The sequence below is a fragment of the Lynx canadensis genome, chromosome B2, assembly GCF_007474595.2.
Source record: "Lynx canadensis isolate LIC74 chromosome B2, mLynCan4.pri.v2, whole genome shotgun sequence".
Taxonomy (NCBI): Eukaryota; Metazoa; Chordata; class Mammalia; order Carnivora; family Felidae; genus Lynx; species Lynx canadensis.
The window spans coordinates 98,288,175-98,313,930 of record NC_044307.1 but is presented as its reverse complement, the minus strand read 5'-3'; the positions used below and the strand labels follow the sequence as shown (position 1 = coordinate 98,313,930).

The window sequence follows — 25,756 nt, the reverse complement described above, 5'->3', positions numbered from 1 at the left end:
CTACCCTCTCTCTCAAAATAAATTTTAAAAAATCTTTTGAAAGCAATGTTCTGTATTAGGTAACTCCAAGGGTCATAGCAATTCATAATTCTTCATAACACACTTTGCGGGAATAGTCTAGGGTCTCTAGTACTATCCACATGAGATCACCAATATATGCTAAATAAATGAAGTTCGAGGCAAAAACTTAAAGATTGGGAGGAAAAGATGACACAGAGAGAACTCAATGCTGCCAAAAAAAAAAACCAGCATTTGGTCCTATCTTCTGTTTTACCCACTCAAACTCAACATATTTTGGAAAAAAACATTTTGGCAAATGTTATATTACACTATATATTACATACATATTTTTAAATTATATAATATGTATTACATATACATATTATATTATAATTATAACATGTTAGATACCATCTACCTAAACAAAATATACTCCAAGTATTTTCACTTTTCACTTTTTCAATTTTCTCCTAATATACTTTCAGTCATCCAAAAATTACTGAAATTATTTCAAGGGATTTAAAAATCTGTATATTTTTTTAAGGTTTTTTTAAATTTGTATTCATTTTGACAGAGAGCATGTGCACAGGGGAGGGGCAGAGAGAGAGGGAGAGGGAGAATCCCAAGCAGGCTCCTTACCGCCAGCACAGAGCCCAACGTGGGGCTTGAACCCACGAACCGGGAGATCATGACCTCAGCCCAAAGCAAAAGTCGGATGTTCAACCAACTAAGCCACCCAGGCACCCCGAAAAATCTATAGTTCGGGGCACCTGGATGGTTCAGTCAGTAGAGCGTGTGACTCTTGATCTTGGAGTTGTAAGTTTGAGCCCCAAGTAGAGATAGGGTGTAGAGATTACTTAAAATCTTAAAAAAAAAATAAAAATAAAAAGATAAAAATCTGTATTTTAAGGGGAAAATCAGAATCAAATGGTGAACAGTAAGACTATTTAGAAGACTATAAAATGGGTCCTAAAGAAGTTTTAAAATTCCTTATTTATAGTAGTGAATTCACAGAAAGTAAGGTTCACAATTTTCTTCAAAATGACTTAGACAGAAACCCACATCATTTACATGCTCCTAATTTACATTTTCTCACAATTTACCCTATTTTTCAGTTCCATTAAATTTCCTTTATGATGCTTTAATTTTTTTAAGTTTATTTTGAGACCACAGCATGAGTAGGGGAGGAGCGGGGGGGGGGGGGGGGGGGGGGGGGGTGGGGGGGGTGTTGCGGAGACAGAAAGAGAAAGACAGAATCCCAAGCAGTGTCCATGCTCTCAGCACAGACTCTGAAGTGGGGCTCCAACCCACGAACCTTCAGATCATGACCCGACCTCAGACTCTTAACCGACCTAGCCACCCAAGCACCCCTATAGTGTTTTAATTTCTATCATTTGTTCTTAGGTCTCAGAAAACTCCACCCTGCTATCATTCTTAGGTGCTGATATTCTCCATTTGCTCCCCTCCCCCAACCATCTCCTTCCTCCAGCTCTGCACCCCAGGAGGCTAACCTTGCTGGCTGGCTGCTAGCTGGCGTTAGCCCCTGTGACATACTACTTCAGGAGATGGAAGAGAGGGAGGAAAGAAAAATCAGACCATTCCTTCCTGTTTCCTCCTGGCTTCATTGCTATGTCTCTGGCAGAGCTGCATCCCTTCAGGACCATCAGTCAGGCCCTCATGCCACAGCTCCAGCCCACTCCAGGCTCCTCCTTACATTCTCCATCTCGTTTGCTGTCTTAGGCCTGATTAACTCATGACTAAGTCATCTTGATTCAGTCTTTATTTGAAACATCTGCTGTGAACGGTTTCCTGCCAGGACTCTGATACGCGCCCTATCCTTTAAATGCATACACTTAACACTAAACAAAGGCCTGAAACTCTGAAGATGAACAAGTTTCATTAGTGACCAGTTGTAAGTTTTGCTATGTTACTTGTATCTTCAGAAATTCATAAAGCAGGATGACGACACCTTCTCCACTGGGCTTTTGATAAATCTCCAATGACTCTGTATTATAGACTGTGCAGATGGTAAGTTTAAAGATGATGTTGTGGGGAGCGCACCTGGGTGGCTCAGTCGGTTGAGCTCTGACTTCAATTCGGGTCATGATCTCACGGTTCATGAGTTTGAGCCCCGTTCATGAGTTTGAGCCCCGCACTGCGCTCTCCACTGACAGTGCAGGGCCTGCTTCGGATCCTCTCTCTCCCTCTCTCTGCCCCTCCCCTCCCTCCCTCCCTCTCTCTCTCAAAAATAAAATAAACATTAAATTTTAAAAAAAAATAAAAAATAGGGGCACCTGGGTGGCTCAGTTGGTTAAGCATCCGACTTCGGCTCAGGCCATGATCTCATGCTTTGTGGGTTCGAGCCCCACGTCAGGCTCTGTGCTGCCAGCTCAGAGCCTGGAGCCTGCTTCAGAGTCTGTGTTTCCCTCTCCCTCTGTCCCTCTCCAGGCTCATGTTCTGTCTCTTTCTGTCTCTCAAAAATAAATAAGTGTTAACAAAAAAATTTTTTTTAATTAAAAATAAATAAAGATGATGTTGAAAGATAGTGGTAACCTATCATCTGCCTGTACTAAGCATAAAAGAGCAGAAGAATACTGGAAATGAGCCCCAAAAGGCTGGGTAAAAATGCTGGTTCTGCTACTTATTAGTTTTGTGACCCTGGATAAGACTTATCAACTCAACAGCCTGCTGTTTCCTTATCTACTGAGTACAGGGCAGAGCACAGGGCGTTCCCACTAATTGCAAGGTCCATTCCCTCATGCTCAAGACTGCAAACTTTAAGTTTTACGGATGTCTGTTTCCATGAAAGCCTATGCACCAAAAAAAAAAAAAAAAAAAAAAAGAAAGAAAGAAACATCGTATCATTTGAGACATCTCTAAGATCTGAACACCAATGTGCACTCAAGCTATTTTATATCTATGTAAACCCTATGTTCAACAAATAAAGAATATATTCAGGAACATGTAGCCCAATTTCAAATATAGTCAATATGCTAAGCCATGAAGGAAACCTCAATAAATTCCAAAGAATCACTTTAGTCCAACCATAATGAAATAAAATTAAAAATAAATGATGGAAGGATAGCTAAAAATAGAAAATCAACCTTCCCATCATGTTCACCCAGCCTTCGGAATATTGCTGAAACAGTCTGAAATCTCTTTAGAGTGCAGCTTCTCGCCAGTCCCTTCATATTGCCAGCAATTCCATTTCTCTGGTTAGTTCACTCTCTGTTTCTGCAGTGCTTCTCTGGAACCTTCTCAGCTCTCTTCAAGCCGAACTACACCTCCCCCATCCTTTCAGCAGATGTCTCCTACTTCTCCTTAGAGAGAAAACAGAAGGCATTGAGGTGGAACTCTTTCAACTTCCTATATGAAATTGCAATCCCACCCATATCAGCCACCCATCCTTTCCTCTCTCCCTCCTGTGACAAAGTAAGAGGATTCCTCTTCCTATGCAATGTTCTCTCAATTTCTGGATCTCAGTCCTCACCCCCACCCCCACCACCTTTTCAGGAACCATGACCACCAAATTAAATGTTTCACTTCTCCTGTAATCCTTTTCATCAACATCTTTATAAAGGCCTTCCTGTGAATTCATTTTTACAATCTTTAAGTGTAATGTCTTACAAAGCAAGACATAAACCCAAAAACTATAATGGAAAAGGCAGAAAGACTTAAAGCAGTGAAATTAACCATTTATGCTTGGGGGAAAAAAAATGCTAACAGTAAAAGACAAGGAAAAAATCTTGCAATATTTATTAGAGACAAGAATTTATTTCCTTAGTAAACAGAGTTTTTATAAATCAGTAAGAAAAACAAATACAAATGGCTTAAACATTTGAAAGAGTACTTCTCATTCACGATAAAAGTGGTGTGATTTAATATAACAATGAAATATTGCCATGACAAAAATCTAGAAGTCTGAGGGAATACGGTGTTGTCAAAAATGTAGGAAGACAAGGAAGGCTCATAAACTGGTAAGAATATGAACTGCTATAATCTTTTTTTTTTTTTTCATAGCACAGTGAATTTTAACGTACTCCCATTTGGGGAGGTCACACTGCACACTTTTGGAGACACCCCATAGATGTCCAGCTTTCCATTTCTGGGCATTTATCCAAAGGAAATGAAAACACTAACTCAGAAAGATATCTGCACCTCCATGTTCACTGTGGCACTATTTACATGTGCCAAGACATGACAACAACCTAAGGGTATATGAATCGATGAACAGATAAAGAAAATGTGGTGTATATTTACAATGGGATATTAGGCATAAAAAAAGAAGGAAATCTTGCCATTTGTGACAACATGAATGGACGCTGAGGGCATCAAGCTAAGTGAAATAAATCAAGCAGAAAAAGACATGTACTGGGGTGCCCGGCTGGCCCAGTTGGAGGAGCATGCAAGTCTTGATCCTGGGATTGTGAGTTTGAGCCCCATGTTGGGTTTAGAGATTCCTTAAAATAAATAAACTTAGGGGCACCTGGGTGGCTCAGTCAGTTGAGTATCCGACTTTGGCTCAGGTTGTGATCTTGTAGTTCATGAGTTCAAGCCCATCGTTGGGCTTGCTGCTTTCAGTGCATAGCCTGCTTCTGATCTTCTGTCCCCCTCTTCCTCTGTCCCTCCCCTGCTCACACACTGTCTCTCAAAAAATAAAGAAAGCATTAAAAATACTTAAAAATAAATAAACTTCAAAAAATAAAAGAAAAAGATATATACTGAATGATACCACTTATCTGTGGAATCTAAAAAACAAAACAAAACAAAAAATCTCACAGAACTCTCTAGTCACAGAGCATTCTTAAGTTTAGGAGACCTGCTGTAATAACTTAAATCAAAAGGGAGGATTAGGAAAAGCAGGTGTTAAAAGAGTGTCTTTAAAATTTTTCAAAACAATACAGCTAAACTGCCAACTGTCCAATGAAAAATGTGCTGATAGCACCAATATCTGGGGTCCTGCCTGTGATGTACTCCAAACTGCTAAATTCAGTAGAAATTTATGTTTTGAAGTTTATATACAGTATATAAAAGCCCATTTACACCCATAGAATCTTTTGAACATGGGGCTTACATTGTAAGAAGTAAATATCCAATCATTACTCTACCAAAATTTTATGAGACATAATCAAATTCAAAGTGTGAATCCAAACACACACAGAGTTAAAAGGATATTTAGGGGACAACTGAAGAAATTTTAACATGGGCTTCATATTTAGGGTTACCAGAGAAAATACAGGATGGCCAGTTAAATATGAGTTTCAGATTAACATCAAATATTTTTTAGTATATATTATGTCCCAAATATTACAAGAGACATACATACACTAAAGAACTATTATTTATCTGAAATTTACATTTAACCAGACATCCTGTATTTTTATTTGCTAAATCAGGCAACCCTATTTTATTTTTTTTTTTTTTAATTTTTTTTTTTTCAACATTTATTTATTTTTTGGGACAGAGAGAGACAGAGCATGAATGGGGGAGGGGCAGAGAGAGAGAGACACACAGAATCGGAAACAGGCTCCAGGCTCTGAGCCATCAGCCCAGAGCCTGACGCGGGGCTCGAACTCACGGACCGCAAGATCGTGACCTGGCTGAAGTCGGACGCTTAACCGACTGCGCCACCCAGGCGCCCCAGGCAACCCTATTTTAAATAATACTATTATACCAGTGTTAAATTTCTTGGGTATGATACTGGTAATATAGTTATTCAGGAGAATATCCTTGTTAGGAAATACATAATGATGTTTTTAAGGGTCAAGGGTTATTATGTTGCATCTTTCAGGTAATTAAAGAAAAAACAAAAAGAAAAAAACATATAATTTAGAGAGAAAAAAACAAACGTGGCAAATTGTTAACATTCATAGACTTAAGTATTGTTGAAAATTTTTGTAATGGTTACTTATTTTTGAGAGAGAGAGAGAGAGAGAGAGAGAGAGAGCACGAGTAGGGTAGGGGCAGAGAGAAGTAGGTACAGAGGATCCAAAGTGGAATAGAGGATCTGAGCAGGCTCTGTGCTGACAGCAGAGAGCCCGACGTGGGGCTCAAACCCATGAACAGAACTGTGAGATCATGATCTGAGCCCAAGTTGGATGCTTAACCAACTGAGACACCCAGGTGCTCCAAAATTTTTCAAAATAAAAAGTTGGGGAAAAAATGTGGTGACTAATAACTAAATTGCTTTTACTCCCCGCCCCCCCCCTTTGGTGAAATGCTTTTACTTTTGAATTCAGTCTAAAATTATTCCAAAAGTATCTGCATATTTACATTTTAGACAACTGCTTTCAAAACTGTTACCAAAACTATTCCTTTAACTGTGGCAAAGTAAACATTTGTTATCCTCATTCTGAATATTTTGATTTAATCATTTTAACTTATGTTTTGTTCCTTATGTTAAAAATTCTAGCATTAAAAAGTAATCCGAGGTGATTTTCACCAAAGTTATAAATTGAAATAGCATGTCCTCCACCTTTCCGGGTTACTCCCCACCTGCTACTCCAGCATAATTTCCATTAGGACAATTAGATAATAAGGGTGGTGTTTTAAAATAAAAAGGGTTGTTTTCAATTTGTTTAAAATGCAGGAATACTACTTTTCCTGTTTCTCCCCACTCCCCTCATCATTCCATTATTATCTCCAAAAATGATAGAATCAGAGACAATGATTCCAGCTGGAATGCTGGGCATAATTACATCTTTTAAAAACTAGCATTATATCATTCTCAACATAGACCACTTTCTGATAAAAGTAGATCACTTCAGGTTTCTAAGGAGATCTTTAAAAACTAAAAGAATGAACTATATGTTAGCACCCATAAAGGCTCTTTAAATGAAAATCTTTTTTAAAATGCCTTCAGTTGAATTGCAGAAGAACCCTCCTAACCTAAAGTACACCAATTTGTTCAGTTTACTCCTATAATTAAGCCTATTTATGTACCTAAATAGCAAGTATGTATGGGGGGGCGGGGGGGGGGGTGAGCTTAAACCTCTAGAACAACTAGGATAAGAAATGGCTCCATTTTTTATTATAACATAGTTTGAGGATGCAAATGACTTTTTAATGCCTCATGCATTCAAGCAACAAGCATTTTTAAGTGCCTACATGTGCCACTGGGAAACAAATGACGGCAGGTAATTTCTTCAGCAAATCTACACTGTCTGCTCACTCCTAACTGGTACTCTGATTCTAACTGGCTTAGACAAAACTATACTAGGTGTGATCTATTCCGGTTCACTACTAGTTCAGAGAGATATCCAAGACACAAGCATAATTCTCAAACCAATCTGGAATTCATTAAAAAAAAAAAAAAAATGTGAAAAATATCCCTTGGTCTGAATATCCCTGGTTGAAGTTCTGAATTTGAAGAATTAAAGTGACCTTCCAGGCTTCTCCTGGATTATCAAAAACTGATGCTAAGGAGGGAATGAGAATACATACACATCCACAGAGACACATATGGATATAGAAACTCACAGAGACACCAACACTCACACAGACACATGGATAGACTGACAGCCTATCATTCAGAATTATCAGAGAATTGACAGAGAATTGTCTTCTGAATCTTCAATGATGGCTTTGTCGTTCATTTTTCATTTATTCTGCAAACAAGGATTAAGGACTGAGCACCTACTTTGTGCCAGGCAGTGAGCTAGGCTCTGCAGACCCAGAAGATTCAGAAAACAAAGTATTTAATAAAGGAATATGTGGTCACCAGGTGGGCAATATGAGAGGTGCTAAACAAAAGAAGATGAGATGTAGGATTGGCAGACTCCAAGGCAAGAGAAGGTCCTAGTCTTGCCCAAGGTGCTTCAAATAGTTTGTCACAGCTGGTGCTTTAACGGCAGAGAATTAAAACAGATGAGGCTGGCTAGAAGCAGGGATCAGATTCTCAAGGACCCTGTGGAACACACTAATGTGTCTGTACTTTTTCCCAAAGGCATCGAGAACCCTTAAATGGGAGAATGGTATAATCAGATTATGTGTTAGAAATATTGTTCTTGAATGACTAAAGAAGATGTGGTATATATATACAATGGAATATTACTCAGCAATCAAAAAGAATGAAATCTTGCCATTTGCAACAATGCGGATGGAACTAGAGTGTACTATGCTAAGCAAAATTAGTCAAAGAAAGACATCATATGATTTCACTTATATGTAGAATTTAAGAAACAAAAAGGTGAACATAGGGGAAGGGAAATAAAAATAATATAAAAAACAGACAGGGAGACAAACCATAAGAGACTCTTAAATACACAGAACAAACTGAGGGTTGCTGGTGGGGTGTTTAGTGAGGGGATGGGCTAACTGGGCAATGGCCATTAAGGAGGGCACTTGTTGGGATGAGCACTGAGTGTTATATGTGAGTGATGAATCACTAAATTCTATTCCTGAAAACATTATTACACTATATGTTAACTAACTTGGATTTAAATTTTAAAAAGAAAAAGAAAAGAAAAAAAAAAAAAGCAAGAAAACACTTGGCTCATTATTTCCCCAGTACTTGAAATGGGCACATTATTTGAAAAAGACAAAACATTACCAAACATAAGATAAGATTAAATCAATATTAAATGAACACATAACTACAGGGGTGCGTGGGTGGCTCAGTCAGTTAAGCGTCTGACTTCGGCTCAGGTCATGATCTTGCGGTTCAGGGGTTTGAGCCCCCCCATCGGGCTCTGCGCTGACAGCTCAGAGCCTGGAGTCTGCTTCAGATTCTGTGCCTCCCTCTCTCTCTGCCCTGCCCCCATTTGCTCTCTCTCTCTCTCTCTCTCAAAAATAAACATTAAAAAAAATAAATAAATAAAAATGAATACCTAACTACATATATAGAACTCAGAAACATCTGGCACTCATGAAAAAGATTTAAGCCAAGAAAATTCAGCTTATGGAACTTCAGAAAGAGAAAAAAATTTCCATTGCTAGAAAGTCTATAGTACTTTCTAGGCCTTTCTGAGCTATGTGCTAATAGCTCCCCTTCTTTAGTCTATTTGTAAGAAGCAAATGATGAAACAGTAGAGTCTAAAATTACATCATCAAGTTGTAATTTCCCCAAAATGATTTTTAAATTGTATTTTTAAAGTTTTTTCTAATGTTTATTTATTTTTGAGAGACAGAGACAGAGCATGAGCGGGGGAGGGGTAGAGAGAGAGGGAGACCCAGAATCTGAAGCAGACTCCAGGCTCTCAGCTGTCAACACAGAACCCAACACAGGGCTCCAACCCACGAATCGTGAAATCATGACCTGAGCCAAAGTCGGATGCTCAACCTACCAAGCCACCCAGGTGCCCCTAAAAATGATTTTAAGAAACCTGTTGAAATATCTAACAATTACACTTAAAATATTTTTACTATAGAATATAATAAATAGGCTAAATTGGATAAAATATTGAATAGCTAGTTACCTACCACCCAACTTTTTCAAATCTTTATATTTTAACATATTTATCCCAAAATTTAAGTAATAAAATATTAGACACAACTGAAGCCTCCTTTTGTATCCTATTTCCTCAGAGAAAACATCCCCATGTTACGCAACATTCCATTTTAGAAATACATTCTGATTTATTTATCCAGTTTTGTGGCATCTGCTAGTTATCCCCACAAGACAGACTCTTCATCCATTTTTCTACTGAGGTGTTTTTTCTTGTTTTTGATAGTTCTTTATGCAATCTAGATAATAATCCACAATCAATTATTTTTAATGCAAGTATTTTCTCCCAGTCTGTGTTCTGCTTTTTCACCTTTTCTACGTCACTTTTTCTCAGCTAAGTTTTAAACTTTAGTATAGTCAAATGTATCCATCTTTATCTTCATAATTTAGGTTTTCCTATCTTATATAGGAAATTTTTACTATTCCCAGCTTCATAAAGATATTCCTTTATATTTTCTTCGAGAAGTTTAAGACATTAATTCTGTGTAATTTATGTTTATGTTTAAAGAAAAAGATACCTAATTTTATTTTACTTTTCACATAATCAATTTTCTCAGCCTCTCATCCATATTTATTCACTAGGCCATCCTTTTCCCCACTGATTTTCAGTGCCAAGTCAATAGCACATCAAGTTTTCATTTAAGTTCTGAACTTTCTATTTTGTTCCATTTGTCTGCCTAATGGAACACTGAATGGTTCTGTTGACTAGAGGCAGGTATATATAAAGAGAGGTAATGGGAAATAAGACTGAAAAGCTAGACTAAGTACAGTTTAAGTAGAATTGTGAATATAATGAGTGGTCTCCCACCAGCCATCAAATCTGCTCAGGTAGCACTCATTTAGAGCAGGAATCAGCAAGTTATGACCTGTGGGCTAAACTCAGCCTGACGCCTGTTTTTGTAAATAAGTATTTGTTGAAGTACATTTATTTATGTATTTCTGTGGCTGCTTTGACTACAGCAGAGCCGAGTAATTGGGAGAGAGGTCATATGGTTCCCAAAGCCTAAAATATTTGCCAAATAAGTAAATAAATAATTGCCAACCTGTGATCTAGAGATCTGACTATAATCTCAGCATAGATTCCACAGTACTGATTCCTCTTTATGGCCTATGTAATTTTGCTTCCATAACCAAAGTAGTCAGCTTTGGTTGATAAAGACAGAAAGCATTCCAACCATCAACATTATGAAGTAGGGCTATATCCTTTCCTTTAAATCCATTTCAAGGGACTTATTAAAGATATTCTCATCTATGTTGATGGCATAATTTCACCTTAGAAAATAAAACTGAATGCACTGGTTAATTATTCTGTAGATGGAAACAGGCCTATTACACTCTGTTTCTCAAATTTCAGATTTTAAATGAGTCTGGGATATGTTAGTTCTCAAAAAACAATATGGTCTGACTCCTGATCTTACTTCTTACACACAATACCAACATTGGGTTAGGACATAATTTTGCTACAGCTTTCAGAAAATTTGATACAAGAAACATTCATTCAAAAATTATTCCTGGGGCACCTGGGTGGCTCAATCGGTTGAGCATCTGACTTCGGCTCAGGTCATGATCTTGCAGTTCGTGGGTTCAAGCCCCACACTAGGCTCTGTGCTGACAGCTGGGAGCCTGGAGCCTGCTTTGGATTCTGTGTCTCCCTCTCTCTCTCCACCACTTGCACCCTGTCTCTGTGTGTCTCTCAAAAATAAATTAAAATGTTACATATTTTTTAAAAAGTAAAAAAAATATATATATATATTCCTGGTCTTCAATAAAGCTGTATATAGCTACAGATGTTGCCCATTTTGTATTCAATGTTGTTTATGGTTTTCTAATAAATGAAGGGATCAGAGAAAATTTAACCAAATCATGCTGCTCAACCCATTTTACCTATAGGAAATGCTGGTTCTAAGAAGAATAGAGAGAATAAGTATTCACTCCATTAGGTGGAAGAGAGAAGGGAAGAACTGAAGAAAAACAGCAAATAGCCTAGCCTTGGATTCAGACAAGTAGGGCTCCCACATCCCCTACGAGGAAAGGCTACAGCCCAGCATTCCAGGTATCCTGCTCATAGCCTCCAGGTACTAGAAGCCAGAACAAGAAAAGCATCAAGACCTGAGATTAGCTGGCTTTCAAGGCAGGACAGGTCTTTTCTACGCAATCTATGCATTGTTCTTAGGAGGGTAAGAACAAGTATCCAAATAAAAGACGATAGGATGGATGACGAAGTTGAAATAATTTCTCATTAGGGAAAAGCTGAAAATTATTTTGTAGAGAGCAGGAGGAAAAGGAAAGGAATACCGTGCCTTCCACTCCTATTCCCAGGTCTCTTAGGCTATGATGTCGCCTCCCAAGAGATGAAAAAACCTGGCTGCCTGTATACCCCTGATTAATGGAAACAGAGATGTTCACAGTAGCTCCACACTCTATTTAATTCTCTCCCTCCCTGACTCTAGAAATGCTTGATTTGGCTGTGTAAAAGTAATTCTAATTATAGTGATTTACATGAACTACTTACCATTTATGCCTAATTACCTCACAGCACAATAACAATTATGCATACATTAAATGTGTCAGATTAACCTGGTTTTAAGTTTTATTTGATAACAAAGGTAAAGTGTTCATAAATGCTCATTTTTCATAGTTTGTTGCTTCTATATAATGGTCATCTGCTCATAACTTTTTCAAATTTTTAATACAGAAAACATCGTTATACAGGTACATCAAAGCAGCCTAATACACTGCCACCAGTTTTTTTTCTCATCAATAATTCAGATGCATTTAATATTATAGTTTAGCCTTACAGCAAGTTTCTTAGGAGTACAATGAAAAAAAAAGTCCACTATAATGAACGTTTAAATATCTGCATTAAAAACAAATGCCCAGGGGCACTTGGATGGCTCAGATGGCAGAACATGTGACTCCTAATCTCGGGGTTGTGAGTTCCAGCCCCATGATGAGTGTAGAGCTTACATTAAAAACAAAAACCAAATACTCATATAGCTAAGTGAAAAAAGTCACACAGAGAAAAATGCTGTATTTTCCCACTTATATGTAGAATTCTAAAAAAGCCAAATTTGTAAAATGGTGGTTACCAGGGGCTGGGGCCTGGGGGAAATGGCAAAATACTGGTCCAAGAGTACAAACCACCAGCTATAGGATAAGTTCTGGGGATCTAATGTACAGCATGGTGACTAAAATTAATAATACTGTATTATATACCCAAAATTAGTTAAGACAGTAGATCTTAAATGGTTTATCACAAAAATAAAATGGTAATCATGTGAGGGGATGGTGATATTAACTAATTTCATTGTGGTAATCTTTTGTAATACATGAGTATCAAATCATCACATTGTACCCCTTGAACTTTCCAAAGCTAAATGTCAAAAATTTCTCAATAAGCTTAGAAGAAAAATAAAATCATAAATCCTACTTTCCAAAATCAACAAGTTTATAATTAAAGCTCTCCTTTCACTAAAAAAACCTAGTAGCCCCAATTTTCCTTCTTCTTGGCATATCAGTGCTTATTTTTAGAAGAAATAGGTCTCCAACTATGTGGTCAATTAATCTTCAACAAAGCAGGAATCCAATAGAAAAAAGACAGTCTCTTCAACAAATAGTGCTAGGAAATTTGCACAGCAGCATGCAAAAGAATGAAACTGGGCCGCTTTCTTACACTATACACAATAAATTCAAAATGGATTCAAGACCTAAATGTAAGACAGGGAACCATTAAAATCCTAAAGGAGGACACAGGCAGTAACCTCTTTGACATCAGCTGTAGCAACTTCTTACTAGATATGTCTCCTAAGGCAAGGGAAACAAAGGCAAAAATAACTATTGGTACTTCATCAAAATAAAAAGCATCTGCACAGCAAAAGAAACAATCAACAAAACTAAAGGCAACCTACAGAATGAGAGAAGATAGTTGCTAATGGCATATCCAATAAAGGGTTAGTATCCAAACTACATAAAGAACTTCTACAACTCAACACCCAAAAACCAAATAATCCAGTTAAGAAATGGACAGACAACACAAATAGACATTTGTCCATAAAAGCATATAGATGGCTAACATACACATGAAAAGATCACTCATCATCAGGAAAATACAAATCAAACCACAACAATACCACCTTACACCTGTCAGAATAGCTAAAATTAACAATAAAAGAAACAACAGGTGTCATAAGATGCTGAGAAAGGGGAACCCTCCTACACTGCTGGTGGAAGGCAAACTGGTGCAACGACTCTGGAAAATTGTATGGAGGTTCCTCAAAAAGTTAAAAATAGAACTACTCTATGACTCAGCAATTGCACTACTAAGTATTTACCCAAAGGATACAAAAATACTGATTCAAAGGGATACAGGCACCCAGATGAGCCCAAATGTCCCTCAACTGATGAATGGATAAAGAAGATGCGATATGTATATACACAATGGGACATTACTCAGCCATAAAAAAAGAATAAAATCTTGCCATTTGCAACGACCTGGATGGAGCTAGAGTGTATTACGCTAAACGAGAAAAGTCAGTCAGAGAAAGACATACTGTCTGTAAAAACTGGACCTTGGGCTGATGTTACTCCTCAATGAGGATCCAAAGCCCCAGAGGGAACCAGCCAGACTGCCCTTGCCCAGAAGGGTGAGGAATTTCCTCTCTTGCCCTTCGGAGGGATCCTACCTTCCCTCTCCTTCCTCTCTTCGGGTCTTTGGTGGTGTAACCCTAGTACTCCTCAGACACCTGAAGGTCTTGGCCAGGGCAGCTCCCTGGTGTGGTCTGAAGGTGAAGAACCCCGTCTCCTCTATTCAATAAACTCTAGCTCTTTAAAAAAAAAAAAAAAAAAAAAAAAAAAACAAAGCTTTTATATATGTTTTATTCAAATTATGTTAGATGTTGGGGTCTTTTTCAATGTTAAAGATTCGGCAAGCTTAAGGAACTCCAGGACAAATACCATCACAAAGAGATGTTGATTTGTCTACAAAAGACTATTCACGGATGCATTAGGATTTAACAAATATAAGATTTCAGTAAATGTGTTTAAAACTACCGAGAGGGGCGCCTGGGTGGCGCAGTCGGTTAAGCGTCCGACTTCAGCCAGGTCACGATCTCGCGGTCCGTGAGTTCGAGCCCCACGTCAGGCTCTGGGCTGATGGCTCAGAGCCTGGAGCCTGTTTCCGATTCTGTGTCTCCCTCTCTCTCTGCCCCTCCCCCGTTCATGCTCTGTCTCTCTCTGTCCCAAAAAAAATAAATAAACGTTGAAAAAAAAAATTTAAAAAAAAATAAAACTACCGAGATGTCTAATCTCTTACTTCTATAAGATTACAACTACACCTTAAAACCAGGGATCCTATATACTAAATATTACATTTACTTATTGCTAAATAGCTATCAATTTACTAGGCAGACGCATCACTTCCAATTCAGAAATCAAAAGACAAAATGTGGGAGAATACCCCTAAAAAGAGCCAAACAACAATTTTAAAGGAAAAAAAAAAAAAAAAAAACATGTTGCATTGGCAACCAGATACTTTAATGATTAAAGGATACTTTTCACTGGATGTGAGTTCACCACTCACAGTAAGTTGAGCCCCAAGGATGATACAGAATGGGGAGGAGGAAAAAAAAGGACTGTATTTCTAAAAGGGAGAGAAAGGACTAGAAACAGAACAAAATAGAACATTCATGAAAGCAATTTAACTCTCAGATAGCCAAAAACCCAGTTAAGTAAAACATCCTGTTTCCTGGCTATGACACGTAACTATGCCAATATTTTATTTGGAAGACCATCTGTATTACAAACTATAATTAGGTGCACAGTACATAAGCAGTCTACATTTTCCAAACTTTTTAGTTCTTTACTCACCTATAGACTTTTGGAAATATTGGAAAAAGAAGGGGTGGCCATCTAAAGGGATAACTCATTATTACTTCCTATAACCATTGTGCTGGACTGGCCAATCATAGTGGCCACCACACTCACAGTCTACTTCTAGGGGGAAATCACCACACTTATGGGAGCCCTGGATGGTACCTTAGGCAGAGATATGATCTGTACACTGGCTGGTGGCCTCTGAAAAACCCGGTATGAAAGCTCTGCCCAAACAGGGATAAAGTGATTGGATGTCCTATCAGGTTCTTACCCAGGAATTTAAACCACTGATACAGAAAGAGAGTTAATAAGCTGGTAGAACAAACAGAAATGGAAATGGACACGGGGGAAAGGAACAACAAAGTAAGTCAATGACATGAACAGCAGAGGACCGGAGGAAGAATCGGCAAGAACGTGTTAGTACCGCCAATCAAGTCACTGGCTGCTTTCAGAGCCACTGATGTAAAGCCCGCTGAGGCCTGGCTGTATGAGGGAGATGCCCTTCATTGTTATTTGCATATGTAGTCTTGCTCTAAATCTCCATTTCTTTCTGTAACCTAAATGAATCCCTACTCCATTTAACCAAAAGACATTTACACGATGACAGCCTTTTTCTTTCCATAAAAATAAAACTAAGTATACTCTAAAGACTTTTTTAAGTAAAATTACTTTGATTACAGGTTTTATTAAATTTATTTGAGAGAGAGAAAGAGAGAGAGAGAGAGAGAGAGAGTGTGTGTGTGTGTGTGTGTGTGTGTGTGCACAAGCAGGGGAGGGGCAGAGAGAAGGAGAGACAGAATCCAAAGCAGGCTCTCCACCATCAGCACAGAGCCCGATGTGGGGTTCAAACTCACGAACCATGAGATCATGACCTGAGTCAAGATCAAGAGTCAGATGCTTAACCAACTACACCACCCAGACGCCCCTAGAGTTTTTAAATAAAGTACTACTAACATATGTTATACTGAACCTTTCTCTAAAGGCCTCATGATAATAGAATATTTGTGTTGGTCAGGGGAAGATGGTTTGGCCAGTCAGTTAAAAGAAAACTAGTTTCTCTGGTTGAGCCATACTCTAATTCTTATTACTATTAATATCTCTCATAATTTGAAGATGACACTGCTGATGACAATGGCTTCTATACTGGGATAAGGAGGGGCACCTGGGTGGCTCAGTTGTTTAAGCGTCCCACTTCGGCTCAGGTCATGATCTCACAGTTTGTGAGATCTATCCCTGCATCAGGCTCCAGACTGATTGCTCGGAGACTGCTTGGGATTCTCTCTCTCCCTCTCTTTCTCTGCCCCTCCCCCACTCTCTCGGTCTCTCTCAAAATAAATAAATAAACACTTAAAGAAAAAAAAAGGGTGCCTGGGTGGCTCAGTTGGTTAAGCATCCAACTTTGACTCAGGTCATGATCTCACAGTTTGTGGGTTTGAGCCCTGTGTCAGGCTCCGCACTGACAGCTCAGAGCCTGGAGCCTGCTTTGGATTCTGTGTCTCCCTCTCTCTCTGCCCCTCCCCTGCTCATGCTTTGTCTCTGTCTCTCTCTCAAAAATAAATAAACATTATAATGGAATAAGGAATGGGAGTTTTCCTGTTGGTTCAGAATTTCAGCAAAAGCTCAAAGCTAAGGACAAGGAGAAACAAGTTTCCCTACATTCTAAAGAGAGTATTAGTCATACCCATGCAGGAATTACTTCAAAAAGAAAAACAAAAGGCAAAAATATTCCTAAAAACAAAGTGTAACTGAAGTAATCAAGGTAGAAAGCTGTTAGCTAAGTAAGGAATGCTGTGGCATCTATTTCCCCCAGATAAACCTCATGCTAAGAGCAGGTAGTCCCAAGAGAAGCATCCAAAAAAGACCAGGATTGAGCATATAACAAGAGGATATCCCCCTCCTCAGCTGGATGCTTGTTTAGGTGAGGAAATCCACAGGCAGTTACCAAAGCAGGCTATTGAAGTGTTCATGGAAATACTTGACACGTGTTCCCAGGAGGGTTACTGATGCTGGAGTATGGATTAGAGAAAGGAGATGTTATTCTCCCTGTGGCCTAAGTGGACACCATAAAAGGTGTCCTGGCTAGAGCTGTCCTGAAAGGAGCCTACTCAAGAAGGTCAAGTGTAAAGGCAAGGGGAGGCAGCAGAAAGCAGTGTTGCAAGGTATTCAACTAGAGTCCTAAGAGATCCAAAAATGGAGCAGTGGGGAGGTCCCCCCAGGGTCCAAAAGAACCCCCCATTGTGCCCCTCAACAAAGATCTAGCATGTCAGTGTGTACCACACCAAAAGCTTTTAACTGGTCACTGAAGACTCCACTGTTTTTCTCTAATCTTCCTTCCCTCTCATCCTGACCCTGGAGAAGCCAGGCAAGCAGAGAAAGGAGGAGGAGGGGAGAAAGGGGAAGAACAAATCACTCCGCCTTCTGCACTGCTGATCCTGGGACAGGCCTGAGCTAGAGACAGGGGAAGTGTTTGAATTGCACAGCTGTCATTTGGACTAGACTGCATCAGTCATTACCTAAATATGAAGCTATCTGAATCTCCCCCCCCCCCCCCCCCCCCGCAAAGGTAAAAGAAAGCTATGGAGCATCAAGAGATCAGGAATGGAGATCCAACAGAGCTTGTTTAAAGGAACTGGTGAGAAATCTTGAAGTGGTTTAATGATTGTCCTAACTGCACTTAATCCATTTTATAAAATGCCTACACTTTTAACTGTTTGATCTTTAATATCACACAAATCTTACCTTTGAAAAAAGACCTCCTGCCTCTATATCATATCCTTTAAGGTCCTCGTGTAATTTCTGCAAACACTGTATGACTCTTCTTTGATGTTCATCATCCTTTAGCTCATGAGCTTTGATCAGAAAGTCATAGTGGTCCAGTGGTCCATGGCAAACAGCCAAAGCTTTTGAATAAACCTCTGTAGTCGCAGTTGGAGATATAATCTCAGGTGTCTGAACTGTATAGGCTATAAACAAAAAATATATACAACTTTAGACTTTCTTAAAGGAAAGTATTTCATAGTACTCCACAGGTTTCTTAATGGTTACATTAAAACATTTCTGTTACAAGTATGTATATGTGAGCAGTTATTATAAATCTCATTTTGATTAAAACACATTCTGTTCAATAAATATAATCATCTCCTTTTAATAAAAACGAGTAGGGGCACCTGGGTGGCTCAGTAAGTTAAGCATCCAACTCTCCATTTTGGCTCAAGTCATGATCTCACAGTTTGCAAGATGGGGCCCCTGAGCTGCTAGCGTAGAGCCTGCTTGGGATTCTCTCTCTCCCTGCCCCTCCCCTGCTCACACTCTTTCTCTCAAAATAAGTAAACATTTAAAAAACAAAAATAGGGGCACCTGGGTGGCTCAGTCGGTTAAGCATCCGACTTTGGTTCAGGTTGTGATCTCACGGTTCGTGGACTCAAGCCCCATGTCTGGCTCTGTGCTGACAGCTCAGAGCCTGGAGCCTGCTTTGAATTCTGTGTCTCCCTCTCTCTTTGCCCTGGCCCCGCTCACACTCTTGTCCCTCCCTCTCTCAAAAATAAATAAACATTTAAAAAAATTAAAACAATAAAATAAAAAGGAATAAACTGCAAACCCCATAAGCTATCACTGTAACCCCTCTTCTAAAAACCTAACCTGCCACAGAGTCTCTGCTTTATCTCTACTCCATTAAACAAGCCACTTCGGTTCATCAGATCCTTCCCCACAGCAGGGCTGGCCCCTCTGAATTAGGCCTAATTCTGGCTCTTGAGTACCAAGGCAGAGACACAGAGACTAGTCACAAAGTGTTTTCTACTGCCCCTTTATTCTTTATTCTCCAAAACCACACAGCATTCATATATTACCACACTGATTTCAGCCCTCTGCTTATAAGATTCCTTCCCTTTTCCACAACTTTTAAGTTGGACACAAAGAGGTGAAACACAATAGAGTGTCTGTTTCAAAGCAGTGAGGTTTTCTGATCCTTTTTTTTAGCTTCTCCTGGGAGAGAAATGACTGTCCGTGGCAAGATCAGTCATAACTATTTCTTATCTGGGGCAGGTTTCAGTGAGCAGAAACTCCCTTTCTATTTTTATTTATTCTTTTACTGAAGTATAATTGAGATACAATGTTATATTAGTTTCAAGTGGACAACATAGTGATTCAATAATTCTATACCTCATGCAATGCTCACCACAATAGATGGTCACCACCCATCACCATACAAAGTTATAATATTGACTATCTCTCTCCCTATTTTGTAAAAGCAACAATAAACAGCAGCAACCTGGCACATCTTTTGATAGGGCTGTGCCCATCTTTGAGTCTGACAAAACTTTTGCAAAGACACACTGTGAGTATTGTTCTCATTTCATTGAATACCATGTTTCCTTTGTTTCAGTAACATGAAAATTACTTACCTTGGGGGAAAAATGAACAGTCAAGGTTATTTCCATCTTTTTCCCAAGAGAGGAAAAAAAAATTCTAAATAAATCACGAATGTTGGGGATAGGGCAGGGCTGTCTTCTAACAGCTGTTTTTCCTTTCTGAATAAAAGTTTTAGCTGGGTACAAGGCCGCCCAGTTAAATAACCCATTTCTGGCCTCTCAAGCAGCCAGGCACAGCCATAGGACCGATTCTAACCAATGAGATGTAACCTGAAACAAGCAGCTCTGGTACATGCCCTTACAGAGAAAGGGCAAACCGCTCCTGCTCCCCCTCCCCTTTTTCTAACTGGCATGTAAGTACAGGGACTGCAGCTGGGAAAGCCAACCTGGCAAGGAGAGGCCCGCAGAATGCTGAGCAAAGCAGAGCAAAGTTCTCCAACAATGTTAAGCTGCCAAATCAGCTCCGGACCACCTACTGGATTTTTATGGAAAAGAATAAAAAACTTCTATCTTGCTCTTCAACCAGGTCCTCAGCCAATCATCCGTCCATACTACTCCTTTTATATGGCAAATACTCTAATCCATCCCCTCCCACTCTTCCTCATATCACCACCCTAGCTGGGACTCTCATGATCTCTGGCTTGGCTTCCCTGCCTCTGATCACCTCCACTGCCCCCAAATTTACCACAATCTCTAAATTATCGTCCATCGGGGCGCCTGGGTGGCGCAGTCGGTTAAGCGTCCGACTTCAGCCAGGTCATGATCTCGCGGTCCGTGAGTTCAAGCCCCGTCAGGTCCGTCAGGTTCTGGGCTGATGGCTCGGAGCCTGGAGCCTGTTTCCGCTTCTGTGTCTCCCTCTCTCTCTGCCCCTCCCCCGTTCATGCTCTGTCTCTAGCTGTCCCAAAAATAAATAAACGTTGAAAAAAAAATAAAATAAATTATCTTCCATCAACTATAGAAATGATCTTGCTAAAATCCAAATGTGATTTTATCAATATTTACCTTGAAATTCATCTCCTTGTTTAAAGGATGGTTTTCAAACATAATTTTAACAGCAGCGTTGTGGGGTTTTTTTGTTGGTTTTTTTTTTTTTTTTTTTTACATACAAAACATTCCATGGAATCCTAAATTTATTAAAGAGAAAAGTGGGAGGAGAGCACAAAATCCCACCCTCTTCACATCTCCTTTATTTCTACAACTGTACCACCCCCATTTCTAAAGCAGCCCTGAAACCACTTTTCCACCTTATAGAATCACATTAAGTACAAACAGTGTACAGAAAAGAGTGAGCACAGCAGGCCTGAGATTACTGTCCTTGGAAAGGTCTGCTTACACGGTGGGCCCTTGGCTGGGAACTTGGATTCCAAGAGGGTTCCCACCATTCCCAGAAATGGAAAGAGTGACTCACTGTGCCTGAACCGTTTATACCATGTATAAGCAACGTGGCTTATGCTGAATACCTAGTTTCCTTCTACGCATATAGAATGTTAGTACATGTTATGCAATAAGTAGCTATGTGACCGTCCCCACTCCACCCTAGGCATTTAATCTCTATGGGGCTTCCCTAACAGACAACATTTCATATCTGTTGTCACAATTCATTACCAGAGAAACCAAGTATGTCTTATGTGACTCCACTGGGAGAAGACTCTTGGAAGCTTGCACCTAATTTCTTCCAGATTTTGCCCTGCGTGCCTTTCCCCTTTGCTGTACTGTGTTTGTATCCTTTTACTGTAATAAATCACAGCCGTGAGCGCGACTATATGCTGAGTCTTGTGAATTCTCCCAGCAAGTCACCAAACCTGGAGGTAGTCTTGGGAATCCCCAAACACAGTATCCTCATTCTGGGGTTCGAGAAATCCAGAACAGGGCCCCAGTCTGCATTTCCAGACTACTCTCCCTCTACTCTCCAAAAGGCATCCACTGATACAAGAAACGATTGAGCATCCATCACATGTAATGGGTAACAGGGTAATAGAGAATATCAAGGTTGCTTTTTTTTTTAATTTTAAGTGGGGGTGGAGGGGCAAAAAAAATGCAGCAGTAATGTATCAGATCAACTGGCACTAGCAAGTGAAAGAAGTTTGGGTACAGAGAAACTGGTTACGAAACTATTCTGGGTGGGAAATAATAAAGGCCTAAATTGGGACGGGCAGTAGTAGAAATGTCAGGAAGCTGGTTAAATGGAAAATGCAAAGGGAGATTCAGTAATGGGAGTTGTCTTCTAGTCAAGTGGATTACTCAGCACATCTCAAATCCATTCTTTCATTTCATAGTGCCTTTGTTCATACAGATTCCCTGGCTGGACATCCTTCTCTTCCAGCCTCTGCCAGCCTAATCTCTCCCTCACAGAACCTCACCACCCTTCAAAGTCCCTCAGCTCCCTACCACCAAAACCTCCAAACTCACCTGTATTTACCCCATCCTTTTCTCTTTCCTTAGCCTAAGAGTTGTTTCTCATTCCATCAAGGATATTATTGCCTCCTTGTTCTCTAATCAGAGGCTTTCAAATTTTTGAACCCTCTTTAATCATCATGATCCAATATTCACTCATGTATAAATAACTGAAAAACAATTTTCATGAAATAAGACATTTAGTAAGAGTATAAATGGTTTAAAAAGAAAAATATGCATGACATACTCTGATATTTTTAATAATATTTTACTATATGTATGTGACCTAAATATGTGCCAAGAACTACTAGATTTAGTTATATTAAATGCCATATATTATACTTATTTACCTTTTTGTTTTCTGTCTGCCTTCCCCACCCAGAGTGTGTGTTTGTTTGTTTGTTTGTTTGTTTCCCCCCAGGGTATATGCTCTTTGAGGACAGGAATTTTTGTTGTTTTGTTTAATGCTGTATATTCCCCAGTGAACAGTGCCTGGGGCATAACTGGTGCTTATGAAATATTTCTTGAATCCCCTCCCTTCCTACCTTTCTAGAGATGTCATTCTCTTCACTAACCACCTCTGTATTATATCATCAACCTTCCCCCTCTACCAGCTTTTTCATACCGATTCAACCCTTTCTTATCTTCAAATTATATACTAACAACAAAACCAGTCATAAGACATCTGTTCTTCCTCCTTTCCTTCACAAGCCAAACCACTTGATTACCTTTACTTCTTCTGGCCACTACCTCACATCTTGCTCAATTCTCAACCCATTGTGGTCAAGCTTCTACTGAGACAGATGCTGCTAAATTCACCCAAGGCCTACTATTGCCAAATCCAGGAGCTACTCTTCAGTCTTCATATTCCTTTTCACAATCATAAAATATCTGATTTTTAAAGGTAGTCATTAGAAAGATCAGGACTGTGGGCAAAGTACATTGTTTCTCTTGGTCCATAGAGAGGCTTAAGTTCTTTGCTTCTGATTTTTCACTAGCCTAACATCTTTATTTAGTAGTATATATACTTCACCTGCATTTTTCAAAAAAGAGAACCAAGGCACACTGAAGATAAGACATCACTTCAGCTAGTTAGCAGGCATAAAAAGAGAAATAGCAGTTATCCAGTTCCACATGCAAGGAGCCTGAAAGTTGCCAGTCTATCCCAACAATGAAAAAGCTAAGCAGACTGAAAAAACAACATCTCTTCCCAGATCCATAGGACAAGGGAGGATGCAGGGCAAACCACCGCCCCTAAGATTAAAGAGAAACACAGGCAAATATAGGGAATAATCGCTTACCGGAGCAGAGACTCACAAGTGGAAACCATCCCAGGAACCAGTGCCAGGGTAGGAAAACCTGAACTTATTTGACAAATTGCTAGAAGCTCAATGTGAACAACTCAAGATTTAAAAACTCCAGGGGTAACCAGCATAGAGGGGCTCCCATACTTTCCTGAATTTTACCTCCAGGAGCTCAACCAAGTTCTTAGTGTCAATACAGGAAAAAATCCCCTTAGGCTTCTAAATCTTCTAAATCTGAGCTGTCAGCACAGAGCCTGATGCAGGGCTCGAACCCATTAAATGTGAGATCATGACCTGAGCCAAAGTAGGACGCTCAACTGACTGAGTCACCTGGGCGCCCCTACTTTCTTTATTCTTAATTGATTCAACACATAACAATTTGTTCAAAATAATAGCAACAATGTATTCAATCATTTATGCTTAGGCATAGGTCATATATATGTTTATGCATGCTTATATATAAGTGAAATAAATGACAACAATAATACAAGGGACAGAAGAGAGCAGTTGGGATTATTTTGTTATTATAACATGGTCCTTGCACTACCTTTGAAGTGGTGTAGTGTTATTTGAAAGTGGACTTGGATCAGCTGTGAATGTATACTGCAAAATGTAAAAAGAAATATAACTGACAGGCTAAGAAAGAGAAAATGGAATCATAAAACACTCAGTTAAAACCACAAAACACAGAAAAAGAGAAGTCAACAAAAACAAGAACAAAGAACAATGGCAACAGCTAGAAGATAACAAACATGTAGATATTAATCCAACTATATCAATAATCACTTTGAAGATCAATGATATAAATGCATCAATTAAAAGACAGTGATGGTCAGAGTGGATCAAAACACACAAGGCCCAAGTATATGTTGTCTACAAGAAACTCACTTTAAATATAAAGACATATGGATTAACAGTAAATGAATGGCGAAAAATATATACCCTAACACTAAAGAAAGCAGGTGTAGCTGTATTAATTTAGACACAGATTTCAAAGCAAGAAAAATTATCAGAGATAAATAAGGGCATTATATTACATAATGATAAAAGAGTCAGTTCTCCAAGAAGAATCAATCCTTAATGCATATGCACCTAATAGCAGAATATCAAACTAAACTATAGGATGCTAGAATTGACAGAAATGTAAGGAGAAATAGATGAATTCACTATCATAGCCAGATATTCTAACATCCCCCTAGCAGAAGTGGACAGATCCAGCAGGCAAAAAACTCAGTAAGGACATACTGAACTCAACATTAACAATCAACTAGCGCTAACTGACATTTATAGAATTTTTCATCCAACAGGGGAATACACATTCTTCCCAAGCTCACATGGAACATTCACCAAGACAGACTACTTCTAGGCCATTAGACACATCTTAACAAAGTTAAAAGACCTGAAATCATATAATGTCTGCTCTAGACAACAACTCATTGAACCACAAATCAGTAACAGAAAAGAAACAGGAAAATTCTAAAACATATGGAGATTAAACAATACACTTCTAACTAACATACGTGTTAAAGAAGAAATCTCAAGAAAAATGTACAAGACCATATACCCGTCACAAAAAATTAACTCAAAATGGATCACAGACTTAAATGTAAAACACAAAACTATCAAATTCCTAGAAGGTAACATAGGAGAATTATAAAAAGACATAGAAGAAACCTATATACTCTTGAGTTACGGTGATGACTTCTTAGATACAACACTGAAGGCACAATCCATGAAAGAAATAATTGATAAGCTGGACTTCAATTAAAATTTAAAACTTCTGGGGCGCCTGGGTGGCGCAGTCGGTTAAGCGTCCGACTTCAGCCAGGTCACGATCTCGCGGTCCGTGAGTTCGAGCCCCGCGTCGGGCTCTGGGCTGATGGCTCAGAGCCTGGAGCCTGTTTCCGATTCTGTGTCTCCCTCTCTCTCTGTCCCTCCCCCGTTCATGCTCTGTCTCTCTCTGTCCCAAAAATAAATAAACGTTGAAAAAAAAAAAAAAAAAAAATTTTTAATAAAAAAAAAAAAATTTAAAACTTCTGCGAAAGTCAATGCCATGGTGTCATTGGAAGACAAGAGACAGAACAGGAGAAAATATTTGCAAAACACCCATCTGATAAAGGACTGTTCTACAAAATATACAAAGAACTCTTAAAACTCATAACAAGAAAACAATCCAATTTAAAAATGGGCCAAAGACATCTCACCAAAGAAGATATACAGATGGCAAAGAAGCATAGGAAAAAATCTACACATCATATGTCATCAGGGAAATGCAAAGCAAAATAATAATGAGACACCACTATTCACCTATTAGAATGGACAAAATTCAAAACACTAACAAATGCTGGCCAGGATATGGAGCAAGAATGTAT

At 39.0% G+C, this 25,756-nt stretch overlaps 1 protein-coding gene across 2 annotated transcripts in view; it reads right to left on the bottom strand.

The window, feature by feature from the left end:
• AFG1L (AFG1 like ATPase) overlaps positions 1-25,756 on the bottom strand; it is a 200,771-nt gene that overhangs the window by 147,031 nt on the left and 27,984 nt on the right. For both annotated transcript variants that reach the window (XM_030316082.1, XM_032593233.1), the window contains exon 3: positions 18,056-18,279. In XM_030316082.1, the coding sequence (XP_030171942.1) occupies positions 18,056-18,279 (224 nt within the window). The remainder of the gene's footprint in view (positions 1-18,055; positions 18,280-25,756) is intronic.